This window comes from Schistocerca americana, chromosome 2 (assembly GCF_021461395.2).
Source record: "Schistocerca americana isolate TAMUIC-IGC-003095 chromosome 2, iqSchAmer2.1, whole genome shotgun sequence".
In the NCBI taxonomy this organism is placed as follows: Eukaryota; Metazoa; Arthropoda; class Insecta; order Orthoptera; family Acrididae; genus Schistocerca; species Schistocerca americana.
Genome location: NC_060120.1, coordinates 788,512,596 through 788,532,120, shown reverse-complemented (window position 1 = coordinate 788,532,120; position 19,525 = coordinate 788,512,596). Strand labels below are relative to the sequence as shown.

General features: G+C 38.8%; 2 protein-coding genes across 4 annotated transcripts in view; one reads left to right on the top strand and one right to left on the bottom strand.

Moving 5' to 3' along the window:
* LOC124595231 (S-adenosylmethionine mitochondrial carrier protein homolog) overlaps positions 1 to 15,861 on the bottom strand; it is a 61,726-nt gene extending 45,865 nt beyond the window's left edge. The window contains exons 1-2 of one of the 3 annotated variants that reach the window (XM_047133887.1): positions 15,711 to 15,861; positions 7,566 to 7,722 (exon numbers count right to left, since the gene is read on the bottom strand). In XM_047133887.1, the coding sequence (XP_046989843.1) occupies positions 7,566 to 7,722; positions 15,711 to 15,740 (187 nt within the window). In that variant the 5' untranslated portion in view covers positions 15,741 to 15,861. Of the gene's footprint in view, positions 1 to 7,565; positions 7,723 to 15,032; positions 15,112 to 15,281; positions 15,372 to 15,710 lie in introns of those variants that run through there. The other 2 variants (XM_047133889.1, XM_047133888.1) reach the window with 2 other exon arrangements.
* Positions 15,862 to 15,929: 68 nt separating this feature from the next.
* LOC124595230 (DNA-directed RNA polymerase I subunit RPA2) overlaps positions 15,930 to 19,525 on the top strand; it is a 237,958-nt gene continuing 234,362 nt past the window's right edge. Inside the window, exon 1 of the mRNA XM_047133886.1 lies at positions 15,930 to 16,141. Within this exon, the coding sequence (XP_046989842.1) occupies positions 16,052 to 16,141 (90 nt within the window). The 5' untranslated portion in view covers positions 15,930 to 16,051. The remainder of the gene's footprint in view (positions 16,142 to 19,525) is intronic.

Here is a 19,525-nt window from a genome sequence, read left to right as displayed (position 1 = left end):
GATCGATTGCTGAGACCAAGTTCTGCGCTGTGCCGTCTCGCGGATTTTCGCGGACTTCGTCCCAACGCTTCGCGCACACGATTAATGTTCTCGGGTGTCCGGATTGTTTTTGTGCTGCCGCCTCTTTTCTTTGTTGTGCTAGCAGTAGCTTCAAAGGTTTTAACCCAAAGGAGAATGGCTTTCCTTGATGGCACGGGAGCCCGTGGCGGCAGGTTGAATTCACGACGAAAGGCGCGTTGAGCACCAACCACACTATCCGCGTTTTTGTAATATGCCTTTACGGCATATGCACGTTGCGCACTCGACCAACGCTCCATGGCTACTGAAACTTCCACCACTCTAGACGCCCAAGGTCACTTCCCCCACTCTCGCAACCCCCCTCCACGCCCGACAACCACTATCGAAATCGTGCCGTTTCACTGCCTCACCCTGTATAATTTACACTTAACAATTTTACATTTTTATGTCTATTACAGGTTTTATCTTTTTGATGCATGTGATTTATCTTTCATCTACTTCTTAAGAATAAAAGAAACTTTGGATAAAAAGCAGTCAACATTTTGTTATTGTAACCCCTTAAAGAGAAACTCGCACTGGGTGAATAAGGATCTTGGAAATGTAACTTCTTGGATGATTGATCTGAACTTGGGTATTTAAGAAGGAATGAAAATCTGCACTTCATGTAGATTGAAACTATCTAAAGAAAGAAAACCTGAGCTGCTGTTAATAGAAAGCAAAGGATCTTATGGAAAGATACAACTTACTTGTAGCACATCTGTTGACTCTGAGTTTGTGGATGCTGGAGGCAATCTGCATTTGTTGAACACATATTTGACTTCAATAGGAAAATTCCCAGTAGTAAAACAGAAATGTATCAGTTTAAGAAATATTGCAAAGATAAAGCCAAAAAAATCACATGTTAAATAGGTAAAACTAGAAGAAAGAAAGAAAGTAAAGGATGTACTCTCTGCTCCTGATCCTAAGCCTGGACAATCCTTGTCTGCCAAAATTGTTCTGCTGGTGAAAGAGTTTTACTGTAATGATGATATTAGTAGGCAAATGCCTGGCAAAAAGGATTACATTTCTTTGCGAAAAGGCAGTGATGGCAAGCTCAAAAAAGATTAGTTTTAGGAAACCTAAGAGTAGTGTACAAACTTTTCAAACCAAATTACACACAGGACCAAGTTGAATACTCAAAGTTTGCTGAATTAAGGCCAAAAAATTGGAGCAAGTGCAACACATACTGTTTGTATTTGTACAGTTCATCAAAATGTGAAACTAATGACAGCTGGCGCAAACTTGTGCAAGGTTCCATACCAGAATACGAATGCTCACTTCCCACATACGGACACTGGCAGGTTGAAAATTACGTGCAACCCACCAAATACTTAGTGCTTCACAAATGAATGTGAGTACTGCCCTGATGCAAACACTTTTAATTTCTGCTCTTCGAGAGGAAATGATTGAAAACATATCTTACAAACAGCAGACTACTGTTAATTGCTGCTTGTTTAAGACTGTAACTAAATCAACACAGGAATTTGTGCAAGATTCCTGTACGCGACAAATACGGCTAAAATGACATTTGTTGCAAAACAGCAACCTGCTTTTTTCTGAAAATAAAACTTCACCAATGCAGAATGAAGCTACTGTTGTAAGTGATTTTGCCAAAAATTATTCTTTTGTGCTTCAAGATGAAACCCAAGGATTCCACTGGAATAATTCCATGGTCACAGTGCTTCAATGCATTTTATTTTATTATGAGATAAAAAATCAAAATAATGAACAAAATATCCTCACCTATATCAAACTGTTTGACTTGCAAGACAGTATGTGTACATGTGTTCCAAAAAAGCTTTATAGAGTTTATAAGGCTTGATTTTCTTCCTAATTTGGAAAAAAAAAAAAATCACTAATTTCAGTAATGGTTTAGCAGCACAATATAAGAATCGAAAAAAACTTGACTAAGTTATGTCATTGTGTTGAAGATTTTGTAGGAATTGAGGCAGAATGGCATTTTTATGATACTTCACAAGGAAACGGGGTGTGCAATGGTTTGGCAGCACAGGCTTGCAGGCAAATGTAGTCTGCAAAATTCTGTCGGTAATGAAATATTAACTCCATTCTAATTGCTTGAGTGGAGTAAGGCAAACATCCCATGAGTCACTTTTTTCTGCGTGTCAAACGATGAGCAAGCAGCAGAAGAAAAGATACTGGCAAAAAGATTTTATGAAGCCACAGCAGTCACCGGGGCTCAGAAATATCACACATTTATACCTTTGAACAAAGACAAGGTTAAGACTTTGATGCTCATAAAATTCAAGTTGGTCCTGATGGAGATGACATGCCTTTTGAACAGTTTACACGATTTGTTGCTAGTGCTTATAACAACAGATGGTGGATGGGTTGTGTGTTGCCACACTATGAAAAAGCTAAGAAGACTAGATGAATTGACTGTTCCAAATAACTTCATACTTTGTAAATTACACCCTACAACTACCACTGGAAGAAGTACAGACTATCAGATCAAGATATATGAAAAACCTCACAGGTTATGTTACAAAAGATTGTGTTGTTAAACCGATAATCTGTCACTATTGTTTTAGAGCACTAAGTAATGTCATATAAAAGAAGAATGCAATATATAATCTCAGAGTTTAATAAGATTGTAACTTGCTGTATCCTACTAATAGTGCATGCGAGAGAGAGTGTGTCAACTGTAGAGTTGCCGTGCAGGTATACTTAAATCAACCGCCAATTGTATCAGGGTGGGCCGGCCACTAGAGGCCAACTGTAGGAAGCATGCACACTGGTGACTACCGTCTATATATGCATGGAGCTGTGCTGACTCATCCTCACTATGTTCTTTTAGTTTGTACTGCTCACATCAGTTGTTGTGTGTATTGCTTCTGTTGCACCTTCTGTATGATTCTTTGGTCTTATTACATGTGGAGTCACAAGAGGCTTATTTCAGCTATTGTTCAGAGGTTTATGAATACGGCCATATTTACTTCACTTGGATTGGTTTTGCATATTACTTGGTTACTACACAACTGGAAACCACACTTATAGACTGCACATGCGGAAACCATCCGATCCTCGTTGCCAGTCACATAGAAACCAACTAATAAATGAAACTGATCCAAGCAACACAAATATGGTTTTATTCATAAACCTGTGAACAATGATGGAAAAAAAACCTCATGACTCCACACATAACAGGCCAAAAGAATCACACAGAAGGTTCATCATACGCAACACATAGAACAACTGATATGAGCGGCACAAACTAAAAGAATGTAGTGAGGGTAAGCTGGCACTGCTCCACTCATATATTGGTGCGAGCCACAAGTAGACGGTGTAGTGGAAACTGCTGTGTGCATGCTTCCTCCAGGTAGCCTCTAGTGGCTGGCCCATGGGCTGAAACAGTTGGCAGTTGATTTAAGTACACATGCATGACGACACTACACTTGGCGCACTTGCACTCACACACACTTAGTAGCAGAATACAGCATAACTGGGTCATTATTACGTTTTTCTTAGTCAATAAAATTTTTCTGGGTTTGTGACCACATTGCCAATGTGTAAAACTACCGACTTTCAGTCTCTGTAAGAAGTGACCTCCTTCAGCTTTTGTTTACTGCCGAATGAGAAAACTTTGTTTCTTATATATACCTGCATATGTGGCGGTTATGTAATTCCAATAGGCTGTTAAGGATGAAAGGGAGGAATGTTAGAAGTTCTTTATTGGTATTTTTATTATTTCTTTTCATTAGTGGAGGCTCAACATTTCGATTCATGTTTGCATTAACTCTTGTGATTGGTGGAAATCGGCGAATGGAAAACCAGGCGGCAGTTACGAAGTGGCATTGCTTTCCTGCTTTCTAGCGCGGGCTGAGGTGTGCCAGTACTCTGTATACCTGTGGCCACTGTGGTCTCCTGCATGCCTGTGTGTATTGCTTCACGTGGGCTGTCGTCTCGTAATGCTGTTATTGCTGTCAGATGTTGTAAGGTGGTACCCATCTTCTCTGTTCATATTGGTGGGTCGCTTGGCTATTTCTATTGCCTCTCTAATCTTCCTTCTGAAAGTAAGAGGCTGTTTTGCCAGTATGTGAGCTGAACCAAAATCAATATGTTTGCCGCACTCATCCTGGTGTTCTGCTGCTGCTGACTTGGTGTGTTGTCTTAGTGGGATATATCTTTCATGTTCAAATTAGATAACAGTGATGTCTGCAGGTGTATAAGAAACAAAGTTTTCTCATTCAGCAGTAAACAAAAACACCCTGAAGGAGGTCACTTGCAACAGTGATGGAAACATCAGTAGTTTTAAATACCGACAATGTAGTCACATACTCAGAAAAATGTTATTCACTGTAACAATGGCCACAGAAGCCTACGTTTATAAATGCTTTTCTTGTTGAAGATGAATAGAAAACTTTTGATGAAAGGGCATGTAAACAACTCATTGTTAAATAGTAACAACTACACCAATGTTTATTTACTAATATTAATTAATACAGATATACCTGTAAAAGGTAGGTACAGTTAAGTAAATTATTTGCAGTCTTTCTTGAGCATGCGGTGTTACGTTGTGTGTTCATATATTTTCTTAATTAGCCTGAGAAGGCCAACACTGACTTTACATTCTAATAATATAATATATTATCACTAAATGATAAATAACAATCATTTTACAACCTTATATGATTTTTGCCATTTAAGGTTTCCATTACAACTTTGTAATAAGTGCCTGAAGTTGGGGTAACCAGCAAAATAAAATTTATTTTAATACACTGCTGGCCACCGTAAATGCAACACCCTGAAGGAAGCATCCGAATCAAGTGAAATTTACACCATGGGTTTGCAGCGATGAGATATGCAACTGATTAGAATTTCAGCGCAGACGCACATCACGCGCGCCTGTGGTGCCACCTCATAGCGCCATTTAAGGCTTGGCGATTTCGACGAGTGTACGTTCGGCACGTGTGTTTACCTTGTGGTTGTTTCACAAGACGATCAGTTATGCCTCGTAGACAACAGTGAACATCGTTTGATCAAGTATCCGAGTTCGACAGAGGAAGGATAGTGGCTTACCGAGATTGTGGATTATCATACAGAGAAATCGCTAGTCATGTTGGACGAAACCAAACAACTGTAATGCGGATATGTGACCGTTGGATGCAGGAGGGTACGACGGACCGACGTGGTCGATCGCATTCACCTCGGTGCACCACTGCACGTGCTGATAGGCAAATTGTGCACATGGCAGTGACGGATCGCTCAGTGACATCCCGAACCATAGCGCAGCACATTGCATCTGTAATGCATCATCCAGTGTCTGCGCGTACCATTCGACGCCGTTTACAGCAGAGTGGTCTGTCCGCAAGACGTCCATTGCTTCATCTACCATTGACGCAGAACCACAGACGTCTCCATCGCCAATGGTGTGATGACAGACGGATGTGGACGGCAGAATGGAATGACGTTGTCTTTACTGACGAGGCACGCTTCTGTCTGCAGCACCACGATGGTCGGATTCGAGTGTGGAGACACCGTGGAGAGAGGATGCTGGACAGCTGCATTATGCACCGCCACACTGGTCTTGCACTGGGTATTATGGTATGGGGCGGTATTGGATATTACTCTCGCACGCCTCTAGTACGCATTGCCGGTACTTTAAATAGCCGGCGATACATATCCGAGGTGCTGGAGCCAGTTGTCCTTCCTTACCTTCAGGGCTCGGCCACAGCCATATTTCAACAGGATAATGCGCAACCACACGTGGCACGCATTGTCCAAAGGTTCTTCGTCAATAACCAGATTGAATTGCTTCCCTGGCCGGCTCGCTCTCCGGATCTTTCGCCGATAGAAAACATGTGGTCCATGGTTGCTCAACGAGTGACCCAGATTACATCCCCAGCTGCCACACCAGATGATCTTTGGCAACGTGTGGAAGCTGCTTGGGCTGCTGTACCCCAGGAACACATCCAACGTCTCTTTGACTCAATGCCGAGACGTGTGGCAGTGGTGATCTCCAACAATGGCGGCTACTCTGGCTACTGATTCTGGCAGGAACCACATGTCACAGACGTCAACATGTTATCTACAAAATAAATTTTGTTGTGCTACCTCTTGTCTTTCTTGGTGTTGCATTTATGGTGGCCAGCAGTGTATATTCCCATTGGAACACCATCACAAAATTTGGCACACACATTTACAAATAGTGTATAAGTAACATAAATTTTTTTCAAAAGAAAAAGTAAATTCTGATTTCAAAATTCTATGAATTAAAACAAATTGTTTTGAAAATTCAGATTTTTTATGAATGTAGTAAAGTAGCATATAATTTTAAACCTTATAAGAAATTGAATAAAATGGTACAAATTTTAGGTCTGTAAGTCATGTAGTTTTTGAGATACAGCCATTTTAAGGATCCAAAAGGCGACAAAAATTGCAGAAATTTGGAAACTTCAAAAATTAATAAATTAAAAATGAACGGTTCAAAACATTTTAATTTGAGACGTTTCATCTGAACAACTCCTACTATGATATACGAAAAATTATCAAAATCTGCAATGTAAAGAACCAGGCCATTGGCTGATTTCACAGGGACTACTGAGCGAGATGGTGCAGTGGTTAGCACACTGGACTCACATTCTGGCAGACAACGGTTCAAACCCGTGTCTGGCCATTCTGGTTTAGATTTCCTGTGATTTCCTTAAATTGCTTCAGGCAAATGCCAGGACGGTTCCTTTGAAAGGGCATGGCCGACTTTCTTCTGCATTCTTCCCTAATCCGAAGGGACTGATGACCTCATTGTTTGGTCCTGTCCCCCAAATTACACACCCCCTTCCGTACAGGGATGACCCTCATACGAAAAGAATAGCTTAGTAACAGAGCTTGAGCTTTACTATTTCTGGTATTATCCTGTTTCCACTCCAGTGATTATGATTTATGAACATTTGTTATTTTCAATTTGGTACTTTGTCTTCACTATGTCAACTTTACTTAAAAGTAGGATGTTATTAATGCCATCTGTATGAAGAGCATGTAAAGTCTGTTATTTTTGCCTTTGTTCTGAAGCTGTTTATACACTGTGTTATGTTGCGCTTCATGTGAATATTAGTCTTCTTAGAGAGACCAAACTGGAGCAGCAGTACCATTATCTGGTGCTTAGTGTGTTCATGGAAAAGTATATGATGTCCATTTAGAGCTTATCTGATGAATTCTTTTTTTCCATTCATGCTTTCATTATGATTTACAAGATGAAATTTTGGTTGCACCTCAAGTATACCACACTTTGTGCATTCCTCGATGCCCTGCTGTTTTATGGATAAATCCAAACTATCCTTTCTTGCAGTTTAAAGCTCTAAGTGTGCATTAAATACTTAAAACTGACTTGCAGTAATAAATGGAAGGATAGTGTATGATTCACACTATACTTTGCTATCACTGCAAGCATTTTGGTGCGAAGGGAAGAGTAGATCACAAAAAGTTACTCGATATTACAAATAGTTTACAATTACAAGCATGCTGGTACCATAGTTCATGTCCATTGCTCTCACCTGTTGGTGCGGAACCAATCATTGTTGGTCCCAAACCTTTATACACATGACGAAACCCACCACTTCTCCAAAATCCATTAGCACTCTGAAGTCTTGTCTTCAGAGTATCGAGGGGAAATAATGTTATATCTACAGTTAATCCAGCCAAGCCACCTGCCTGAAAATATATCATTTCCATTAGCCAAATATATTCTATTTGCGTGTAACAAAAATAGGTCAGCAGCTACAGCTATGGTGATCACATGAAAATCTTGCTTTATCATGTTTTTATATATTGAACTCTTTCCTCTTTTATCTTCATTCATACAACAAACTCCTACTAAAAGTCTTGTTTTTATAATATTATAAGCCATGTGTACAACATAAGAGCTACCCTATGATTAGGAGCTCTCTTCTGTAAAATAAATTTTCAAATATCTTCAAAAAAATTATAATAATCATATCAGCTTAGTCATTTACTCTATTATTTTAATGAAATGAAATGATAGTGTGGCGTTGGTGGCTGAGCGGCCCTGTCTGGGGAAGTTCGACCACCGAGTTGCAAGTCTTACTTCAGGTGAAGCCACACTGGGCGACTTGCATGTTGGTGATGATGACACCATAGCACCCAGTCCATGAGTGGAGAAAATCTCCAATCTATCCGGGAAATGAACCTGAGCCCGCTACATGGTAGGCAAACACCTTACCACTCAGCTAAGCAAGTATTATTTTAATAATGAGCTGCTTATTCCTATTAAAATTTTTGTTGCGGTATAGAAGGATAAAAACTGCAATACCCTTATAAGACAGGCTTTTACCCCTCCCTTCTATTGTCACAACTTGCTACTCAACTGTTTCTCTCATTCTTTTTAGAACCATAAAATAAACATGTAATGGGTGGCCGTGTCAGTTCTGGATAAAATCTCGAGCTTTCAATGATTACCTCCATCGTCATCGTCAGGAGCTGACGATGACGATGAAGGTAATTGTCGAAAGCTTGAGATTTTATCCATAACTGACGCGGCAAGAATACCGAGAATATTTTACATATAAGTGCCGTCGCGAAAAAACTTCATTCCCATGTAATGGGTGGAATACTGAAAATTCACTATTAATCCAGCTGATAATTAGTTTTTGATTACCTGACAAAAACAGACTGTTTATGAGATTCCTATATGACATATCAAATCATATATTCGACCAAAAACATTGCATGTGTATAAATACAAAACAACTTTTTGGCTAATGTGACAATATTGACAGAAATTCAGTGTCAGTATCAACAGAAATTCAGAGCAGTAGTTTCTGAACCACGAGAGGGAGGGAGGGAGGGAGTGAGGGAGGGAGGGAGTGAGGGAGTAAGGGAGTAAGGGAGGGAGTGAGTGAGTGAGGGAGGGAGGGGGGGGAGAGAGGGAGAGGGAGAGGGAGAGGGAGAGGGAGAGGGAGAGGGAGAGGGAGAGGGAGAGAGAGAGAGAGAGAGAGAGGCAGAGGGGGTGGGGGGGAGGGAATTACAGCATATTTGGAAGTATATCATGCACTTTGGTCTTCGACTATAACTGCTATGCTACTCTTGAGTGTGAATCCTATAAAAGTGCTTCCTTGGACCATCTAATATGCATATGTATGGCTATATGCCCTGACCATCTCCATTTAATTTTCTTTACAGTCTTTTATAATGTCTGCGCAAACACACACACACACACACACACACACACACACACACACACACACACACACACACAGCCACTGCTTAAATTTTGAATAACATTTATCAGCAATGGTAGCCAATGACCTCTGGCATAATGAGCAACCCACATTCTGCCAATGGTCTTGTCAGAGAGGGCGGATAGAATTTATGGATATCCTTTTGCCCTTGAAGTGGAAACCTGTCTGTAACATCTGAAGAATCAGTGGTGATCAATAGGATGAGGATGCAAAAGTCAATGGAAACAGCTGCATTAAAGACGCATGGTGTGTCTTCACAAGAAACGTAGTATGTAATTGAAAAAGTGCCATTACCACCTCTCCATAGGCAAAAAATGCCAGTTTAATCCATAATTCAGATCTCTGGGATGGGGGTGCCATGGGGGACATGGTGAAACGGTAACGTACTATGAGTCAGAAATCTAGGTTTGGTAAGAATACAGGAAAATCTGAATATGAAAATGCAAAGGCACAGATATAGCAGGAGCCAATGAAGTGACGAGAAAAGAAGATAAGCGTTTCTAGTCAGATCAGTACAGGTAATATCATGAGCAGCAGAAATTGACACGCTACAACAGAGTAAAAGTCATTATGAATAAGAGGGGAGGGCAAAGAGTGAATTGCTCTGAATAGTTGAGTGATTGGATTATTCTTGCCAGCAGCGGCAGCAACTCTAGAGCAACCTATGCTAACATTGCAAGCAGGAGATGAAGAGATGGAGAGTGTATATGACAGCACTTAACGTACATCTCAGTATGTAAATACAGATGAAAATTTAATAATCATGGGGAACTGGAACACTGTACTTTGAGAAGGAACAGAAGACGACGTTACAGGGAGGAGGAGGAGTCCTTGTGTTCTACAACAACATTTTAGCAAGTAATAGCTAACATGGTTCAAGAATCACAAGAGGAGGAGGGATACTTGGAAAAGCCCTGGAGACACAAGATACCAAGTGGATTAAATCATGGTGAGACAGATATTCTGAAATCAGATACTGGATTGTAAAGCACACCCAGGAGCAGATGTCAAGAAGAATCACTATGCAAATAAGTGAGCTACTGAAGTACAGAGGAACACTGTTGTGTGTTTAAAGTTCTCTGAGACTGTAGGCACTGTGATAATGAATACCACACTAGGCAGTTCAGGTGAAAAGGAATGGACATTCCTAAAGAGATTAATCATGGAAGTTACAATAACAAATGCAACAACAAATGAGGTAATTATGAAGAAACCTTGGGCAACAGAAGAAACTGATTGATGGAAAAAATCTCAACATCCAGGAAGTGAAAGGAACCTGTCACTAAAGTTAGGACTCAATAGGAGTTGGAAGGAATGCATAGCGAGCCTCTACAAGGGGAAGGAACTATCTACTGATGTGACTGAAGATGAAACGGTTGTCGATTGGAATGACTTAGGATATCCACTATTATAGCCAAAATTTGAGTGAGTTCTGGAAGACTCGCAGTCAAAAAAGCCACAAAGGGTTGATAACATACCTGCCTAAATACTAAAAACATTGGTATACATGGAAATTGAACAGTTATTTGAGATAGTATGTCTAATCTACAAGACTGGAGATGTACCATTTGACGCCTGGAAAAATATCAGCATAATGTGAACTACTTCAACAACTTATTACAGAAAGAAAAATGGCTAGGAGTGTACAAAATGAACGATCTAAATGAAAAATTCAACACTTTCATTGATACATTAACCCATTTCTTTGAACTTGCATTCCCATTGAAAACATTAACCATACAGGGAAACTCTAGAACAAACAGCTGGATCACAAAGGGAATAAGGGTTTCATGCCAGAAGAAAAGACTACTTCATGAAATACGTAACTCAAAAAATTCCTCACCTGTAGTACACGCATACTATAAAAAATACTCCAAAATATTAAGAAAAGTAATAAAAGCAGCAAAAATAATGCATAATGATGAAATCATTTATAATTCAGCTAATAAATCAAAGGCTATGTGGAGTGTTATAAAAAAAGAATGTGGAGAATACAGACAACCTTGGAAAAATATAACACTATCACATAAAAATAAAAAAGTAACAAACCCCTTAGAAGTAGCCAACACATTTAACAACTTTTTCACAGGTGTTGCTGAAAATATGTTACAATCAAACTTTAAGAGCATCCAGGCAAATGAATATAAAATAAGTGCACATATAGGATCAATGTACATCAGTTCTGTTTCACAAGATGAAGTAGCTAAAGCAATAAAAGGACTAAAAAATTCCAAATCGGCAGGTATTGATGGTATACCTGCAACAATGTTAAAGAAGAGCGCATCAAACCTAATTGAAGTACTCACACATTTATGCGACTGCTCACTTCAGGCAGGCACTTTCCCTGATGTGTTGAAAACATCAAAAGGTATTCCTGTACATAAAAAAGGGGATATAGACAATGTAAATAACTACAGACCCATCACAATTTGCTCCTGCATCTCTAAAGTACTGGAAAAAGTTATGTATGAGAAACTTATGAAATTTATAAATGAAAACAGCATCCTATGTAATGGACAACATGGATTCAGAAATAAAAGGTCAACGACAACTGCTGTCTATGAGTGCATCAATTCCATCCTAAACCTGATGGACAAAAAACAGGAAACAATAGGAGTCTTTATTGACTTGTCAAAAGCTTTTGACATGGTGGACCATAAAATTCTGCTATCAAAGCTAGAAAGATACGGTATTCGAGGTCTGTCCAACAAGTGGATCAGTTCCTTCCTGACAAATCGTATGCAGGCAGTGTGCGTCAAGCACACAAGCATTGAACTAAAAACTGTATCTAATCACTTATCTGACTATAAACAAATAAAATGTGGTGTACCCCAGGGATCCGTATTGGGACCTCTTCTGTTTCTTCTGTACATAAATGATCTAAGCTTAAATATTGATGCACACAAAACAATCATATTTGTAGATGACACCACGATTCTACTAAAAGGAGACGACAATGAACAGTTACAGCAGACAGTAAACACGGTCACGAAACAACTTAGCAGCTGGGCAAAGAGTAATCAGCTTGTAATAAACAGTAAGAAAACCGTTGCTCCAAAATTCCATCAGTCTCTATCAATGATGAACCAGTTGGTAACAGTACTGAAACCAAATTCTTAGGACTTTGGCTGCAGAGTAACATCAGATGGAATACGCATATTGAATATCTCAATGCAGAACTGAGCAAAACATGTTATCTTCTTTGTTCATTAAAATCATGCTGTAGTGAGAAAACAGTATTGAATGCATATCATGCGTACTTTCATTCTCGTCTTTGATATGGGGTCACCTTCTGGGGAAACTCTAAAACAGCTAATAGCACTTTTAAACTACAAAAAAGGGCCATTAGAATCTTGTTTGGGTGCAAGCCTAGAGACTCTTGTAAAGAAATCTGGTATTCCCCCATTACCGTGTGTATACATTATGGAAACCCTTTTGTTCTTTAAATTAAATGTAATAGGCAAGGACTGGAGACTACAAAAAAACTGTGATATACATGAGCACTTTACCAGACAAAACAGAAACTTACATATGACTCAAATCAACACAGCACTGTGCCAAAAAGGTACTTTTCACATGGGAGTTAAGCTTTATAACAAACTTCCTGAAAACATAAAAGCTATCACTGAGGTCAATACATTTGGAAAATCTCTAAAGTCATATTTACAGCATCACTGCTTTTACTCCATTGAAGAATATTTAAATTTATGAAATGTGTTATATAAATACTTACGTGTAAAGTGTATTATTGTAAACTTAAATATGTATGCCTTGAAATTACTTTCAGCCTGTAATTCATAACTTGACTGTCCAATGTCTTATGCATAAGCTGCTATGTAGACAACAGGACCAATAAAATACAATCTACAATCATCCACACAGTCTGAAGATACAAAGACATGTACTGCTGAGAACTATCACATAATTAGCTTAACAACTCACGCATCCAACTACGGAAAAGACTAAGATAAAGAAGAATGGGAAATCAAATCAAAGCTCTACAAGATGATCAGTTTGGTTTTAAGAAAATCAAAGGCACTAAAGATGTTATTCTTGAAAATGGAGGCAAGACTTAAGAAAAATAAAAGCACTTTCACAGATTAGATGCACTTTTCGTTCCATAGATCCATAGTAAGGGTATCCTCAAGGATGCAGAATATGTCACAAAACAAGAATACACAATGCCTCTTCAGCCAACAAAGAAAAAGAGAAATGCTGATATACCTTTCACACATCCTACGTGCAAAGGTCATCATGATTGTTGGATAAGCTGAAAAAAATCTTAAAATTATTTTTGTTGGAGATAACAACAAAACTTATCACAAACCATGTTCACATGTGATACTCTGAGGAACATATGATATTTCTTATGCTAATTTAGCCACACACCACTAAAGAGAAAAATGGTTTACAAAATTTATTTACACTGATCACATAACTGACCTGAAGTTGTACAGAAATTAGATGTTACACAGTATTATTTGATATTAATAATAACATATGCACATTAGTCAGTTCTGCTAAGAAATTCATCGATATGTTAGGAGTAGGCTACCAAAAAAAATCCTTTAGGCTCCTCTTAAACTGAACATTATTAGTACCTAATTAAATTTTTCATAGCTGCTGGCAAGTTGTTAAAAATTAGTGTTCCTGAATAATGGACACCTATCTCGAATGAAATACCATTGATTTGTCAACCTCGAAGAAGTGTTTAACAATGTAAAATGTTGCAATATGTTTGACATTTTCAGAAAAAAAGTGTAGGCTATAGGGAAAGGGGTAATATACATGCAAAAAACCATGGCGGAACAATAAGAATGAAAGACAAAGAAAGATGCATTCAGTTTAAGAAAAAGATAAGGCATGGATGCATTCTTTCTTCTCTACTAATCAACTTCTACATCAAAGAAGCTATTTCTGAAATAACAGAATGGGTCAGGGGGGAGACTAAGATGCAAGGAGAAAAGACGCCAATGATAAGGTCTTCTGATGATATTGCTATCCTCAGTGAGAGAGAAAGAGTTACAGAATCTGTTGAAAGCAATGACCAGTCTAATGACTATTAAATACAGTATGAGAATAAAGGAACATACAGTAGCAGAATAGCGACCAACTGTCAACTTACTATCAAAACTGGGGATGATGTAGTATAAGAAGTCAACGAAGTATGAAATCTTGGAAGCAAAATAATGCAATAAATCAAGTAGGATACAAGATGCAGACTAGCACAAAGACGGCTTTCGTTACTAAAACAAATCTACTAGTATATCAGAGACCTTGGTATGATGACGAATTTTCTGAGAACATGTTCCAGGAACACAGCATTCTATGGTTCAAGTTAAATATAGACTGAGAGAAAACTAGAAAATGACAGAATCAAAACTTGACATGGCATGTTACAAAATGATGATGAAAATTATGCTGATTTCTAAGAATTGAGTTAGTTCTCTACAGAATGGACAAGGAAAAAAAATACATAGAAAACATTTACTAGAAGAACAGGATTACTAAACATGTGTTAAGCCGTCATGAATAAGTTCCATGATAGATTAGATTAGATAATAGCAATTAGTGACACAGACCGTAAAAACTGTAGGGGAAGGCATAGATTGAAATGCATCCAATAAATAATTAATGGCGTTTGGTGTGTTTCTCTGGAATGGGATCTGCATTGCCCTCCCTTAAATGGCTCTGAGCACTATACGACTTAACTTCTGAGGTCATCAGTCGCCTAGAACTTAGAACTAATTAAACCTAACTAACCTAAGGACAGCACACACATCCATGCCCGAGGCAGGATTCGAACCTGCGACCTTAGCGGTCGCTCGGTTCCAGACTGTAGCGCCTAGAACCGCACGGCCACTCCGGCCGGCCCTCCCTTAAATGCTAGTCCTGTTAGTTAACAGTGCCATACCGCTATGTTATGTCTGCATTTTTAATCAATAAAGAATTTTAATTGTGGGTAAAACGGATTTATGTTTGTCATGAATCTCTCACTGAGCATGAACGCACATATTGGTTAAATTGACCCTACAGTGCCTGAACAACGTGACATTACATAGCCGTCATAATTTGGAGGAACATCTACAAGGGCGGGCAATGAAGCTGTAGTTGCATCGTTCACATTGAATTTCTTTGTCTTTATTTTGGTTGCCATCTACCACTAGCGAAAGGAAATACAATAAATTAAGATCCCTCTCCTGAATAGTATGTACATAAAATGTTTTACAGGAAATGGGAGATGGTTTGGCAGTTGAACATTCGCTGCTTCATGTTTATTAATTTGTACTGCAGGTAACTTTGATTTCGAACACAAATGAGAGTTTTTATTTTACATTTACAGTAGTAAACACAATGTTCTTCATCGACGCAAGCCGGTTAATTTCTGCCAACATGTTCATCACAAAACATTTTTTACTCTAAGGAAACTTTCAGACTTACAATTAATGAAATTATAAGAGGTTGCTCCATTTCGAGATTTGGTACTGTACCACAGTATGGGGCTGTAATTTAATCGTTTGATTTCACGTTCCTCTTCTTTCTCATTTTATATCACGAGGTTGCTACTTTACGAGTTTACGTTTTATTTCTACTTACGAATAGCTTTGGATTGCCAAAGAGCTAATTCGCGGAAAATAAAACAATAACATGCGGCGCGCAATGTTTGATGCGGATATGCTCATGTGGGCTGGAAGCGTGTATGTTGTTTACCTGTCGTAGTAGAGAGAGTTGATTACGGAAATTCATTCGTAGACCCCGAAACAAACTCATGATAAGAAATCATGGCCGTACCTTCTTTAAACAGCGTCACACAGCCAACTCTGAAGAATCTAACGTCAGGTTTCGGAGAACTACCCGAAAAGCAAAATGAGGTATGCAGTGAACGGATTTCATAAACAGCCGTTGCTTAAAAAATACATTTTTATTCAAGTGTGCTGTACTCCATGAAATGATCGCTGGTTTTGTGATTCACAATTATTTAATAATGTAAACTATAGGTCTCAATATATATTGCTGTATGTTTGGTTTTGGTCGCTGAGTGGTAGACAATTCAGTATATGCAGAGGGTGAACAACATACGTCATGTCAATCTCTCAATATGCATTATTTGCTTCCTATGTTCGTTCACTGAGCCATTATTCATTATAACTCTCGTAAATTTGTTGTTATGTTAAACACTGCTACAGCCCTAATTAGAAATACTGGGCGTTTCATTGCACAAAACTTTTCTGTTTTGAGATGCTGAATGGGCAGCAAACATCCCTGTGTTCCACTTGTCAATAAGATGTGTTTTAGTTGGAATTTTACGGCAACTTCTTCCTTCTCCACTGTGGCGGAATAATTGTAGGACTCAGATGATAGCATTATTGTCTCACGGAGCTTCATGTTCTGGATAATAGGTATTGTACTAAACTACATTAAGACTGCCATAAAAGAAAATAGCTTAACATTGACACAGGCACTTATTGCATTTGTAAAGCAGACAAACATCAACAAAATCTAAATAAACAACACGCAAAGGGCATACGATCAGCTTCCACTATGTAATACAGAAAGAAAAGTAGAGACAAAAAAGGTCTCCAAATCATGACAAGGTACAATTTCATCACATTGGAAGGACTGAAATGCAGCTAGATATACTGTTCAGAAACATTCTGAGCCTATGTATCAGTAAAAGCTGTGGGCTTCAATTTAGATGGATAGTGGAATGAAACTAAAAAGAATTACAGTACTGTGAAATAAAAACAAATCAATAACTGAGATAAAGGCAGTTGTCTCGAAAGTGCACATATGGGTGAAATCAAAATCTGCTGCGAGATAACTTTCAGTATAGTATTGCACCACCCCCTGCATTGTAAGATGCATTGATCTTTTGTGCATACTGTTAACAAGATAGTTGAAACATGGCTACTCAAGCTTGTCTCACTTTTCAATGACACCTCCACCGGAAGTTGCCCATTGTGTGAGTTGAGTTCCAGCGGTGTCACAATGCACATTTCATCTGATTCACAAGCATGCACACCAGGTATTGAAGACTATTCCATTGTGTTGATTCTTCCTTCCTGAAGGAAGGTTTTGACAAGCTGGGTGAGGTGTGCTCATGCATTGTTCTCTAGAAAAATAAATCCATCTTCAAAATAAGTTCATGGATTCTGTCCTGATACTGCGTTTTTGTTAAATGACCCTTGGTAGCTGTGACAGGTGCCAAACACCCATAAATGTTACTGGTACTGCCTCAAAATATGACTGTCCCACCTTCTAGATGAACACCTGAAAGTGCATGCCAAAGTTGTGTGTTGGGCACATGGCCACCTCCACACTCTTTATGTCAGTCATCAGGCATCGGCCAGTCCTGTCTTTGTTGATTCAGTTTCCATTATAGGTGTTATCTTTCCCAGCTCTTCCTGTCTGCGTAACTACTGAAACCTACATCCACTTTAACTTGTTTGCTATACTCCATCCTATGTCTCCCTATAGAGTATCTCCCCCCACCACCCCCTTCTCTTTCTTCACATTATGAAATGTGAGCAATTCCTTGATGCTTCAGGATGTGCCCTACCAACTGATCCTTTCTTTTAATTCAAGCTTTGTCATTAATTTATTTTACACTCCATTTGATTCAGTAGCTTTTCCTTAGGTACACGATCTATCCGTCTAGTTTCCAGCATTCTTTTACAGCGCCAAATTTCAATAGCTTATTTGTTTTCTTGTCAGAGCTGTTTATTGCCCATATTTCAGGTACAGAGGAATGTTCGATACGAGCGTCAGCTGTAATCAGTGACACAGGAAGCAGGCAGCAAATGCCGTAAACAATGTGATGTCTGTCACCACAACCAGGAGATTTTAATATCACATTTGCAAACTCCCAAACAGACTGGCACATTTCAACCAAACCTAGACCTTGGGCAAAGCTACAGATCAGTCTGTCACCACAACCAGATTTATTTGGTTTCACACTCGTAGACTTTGCCAACTCACAACCAAACTGTAATCTTCCAACCTAACCTATACCTCGGGCTAAGCTACAGATCAATCTGTCACCACAACAAATTTTTTTTAATGCTTTCATATGCATTGGATTCACCAGCTAACAACAAAACTGAATTTATGCACCAAGAAGTGACATCACAGCAGCCATACATTACTTCAGCGGCCAAAGCCAACGACTTGTATCAGACATTGCTCTTGATCCCATATTTCACTCAAGACTCTATTGATTCTTGTGCAGCTGCTCTTCCAATTCCTTTGTCCTCTGACCCAACCACAATGTTAGCAGATAATCCAAAAGCTTTTAGGTCCTTTCCCTGAACTTTATTTCCATTTTCAAATTTCTGATTGGTTTCCTGTATTGCTTATTCATCGTATGGACTGAATAATATTGGTGGAGGATAGCCCTACAATGTTGCCTCACTTCCTTTTGATTGCTGTCTCTCTTTCGTGTCCGTAGACTCGTACAACTGCAGTCAGATTTCTGTGGATAACATTTTATCCGTGTTTCCTTCAAAATTTTGTAAATTGTATTGCAGTCAGCATTGTTAAAAGCTTTCTCTAGGTCAACAAAGGCTATAAACATGGTTTGCATTTCTGTAACCTATATTCTAATTTAAGTCATAGGACCAGATATGCCTCGCATGTTCGTACATTTCTCTGGCAACAAAAATGATTTTCTTTGAGAACGGCATCTACCAGTCTTTTCATTTTTCTGTAAATAATTGGTGATAGCAATTTGCAACCGTGACTTATTAAAGTGATGTTTCACAGTTTTCGCACCTGTCAGCACTTGTCATACTTTAGAATCGGAATTATTAAGACACTTCTTGAAGTTGAAGGTATTTCACCTGTCTCGTATATCTCTGCCGTTGTATGTTCACTCAAGGATTTCACTAAATCAGAGGGAATGTTGTCTGTTCCTGGTTCTGTGTTTTGACTTGGGTCTTTGAGTGCTCTGTCAACCATAATGTTCAGTAATATTGCGTTGCTGCTCTCTGTATGAAAATCATTTACTGACCTCTTCAAATTTGGACACAACCAGATGTTGCTAAGAACTTTGTCTGGAGAATAGGGAACTTGATGAATGTCTGAAATGTTTTGCAAACTATGTCCAAATCAAATCAGTTGAGCTGGAGTGTTGTAGTGATGAAGTTGCCTGCTGTATCATTATTTACCCATTCCTGCACGATATTCTGATAATTCAGTTTCCTCTGATATGACTTAAATTTAAGGAAATATAAATTCATGAATCTAATTGTTTATGT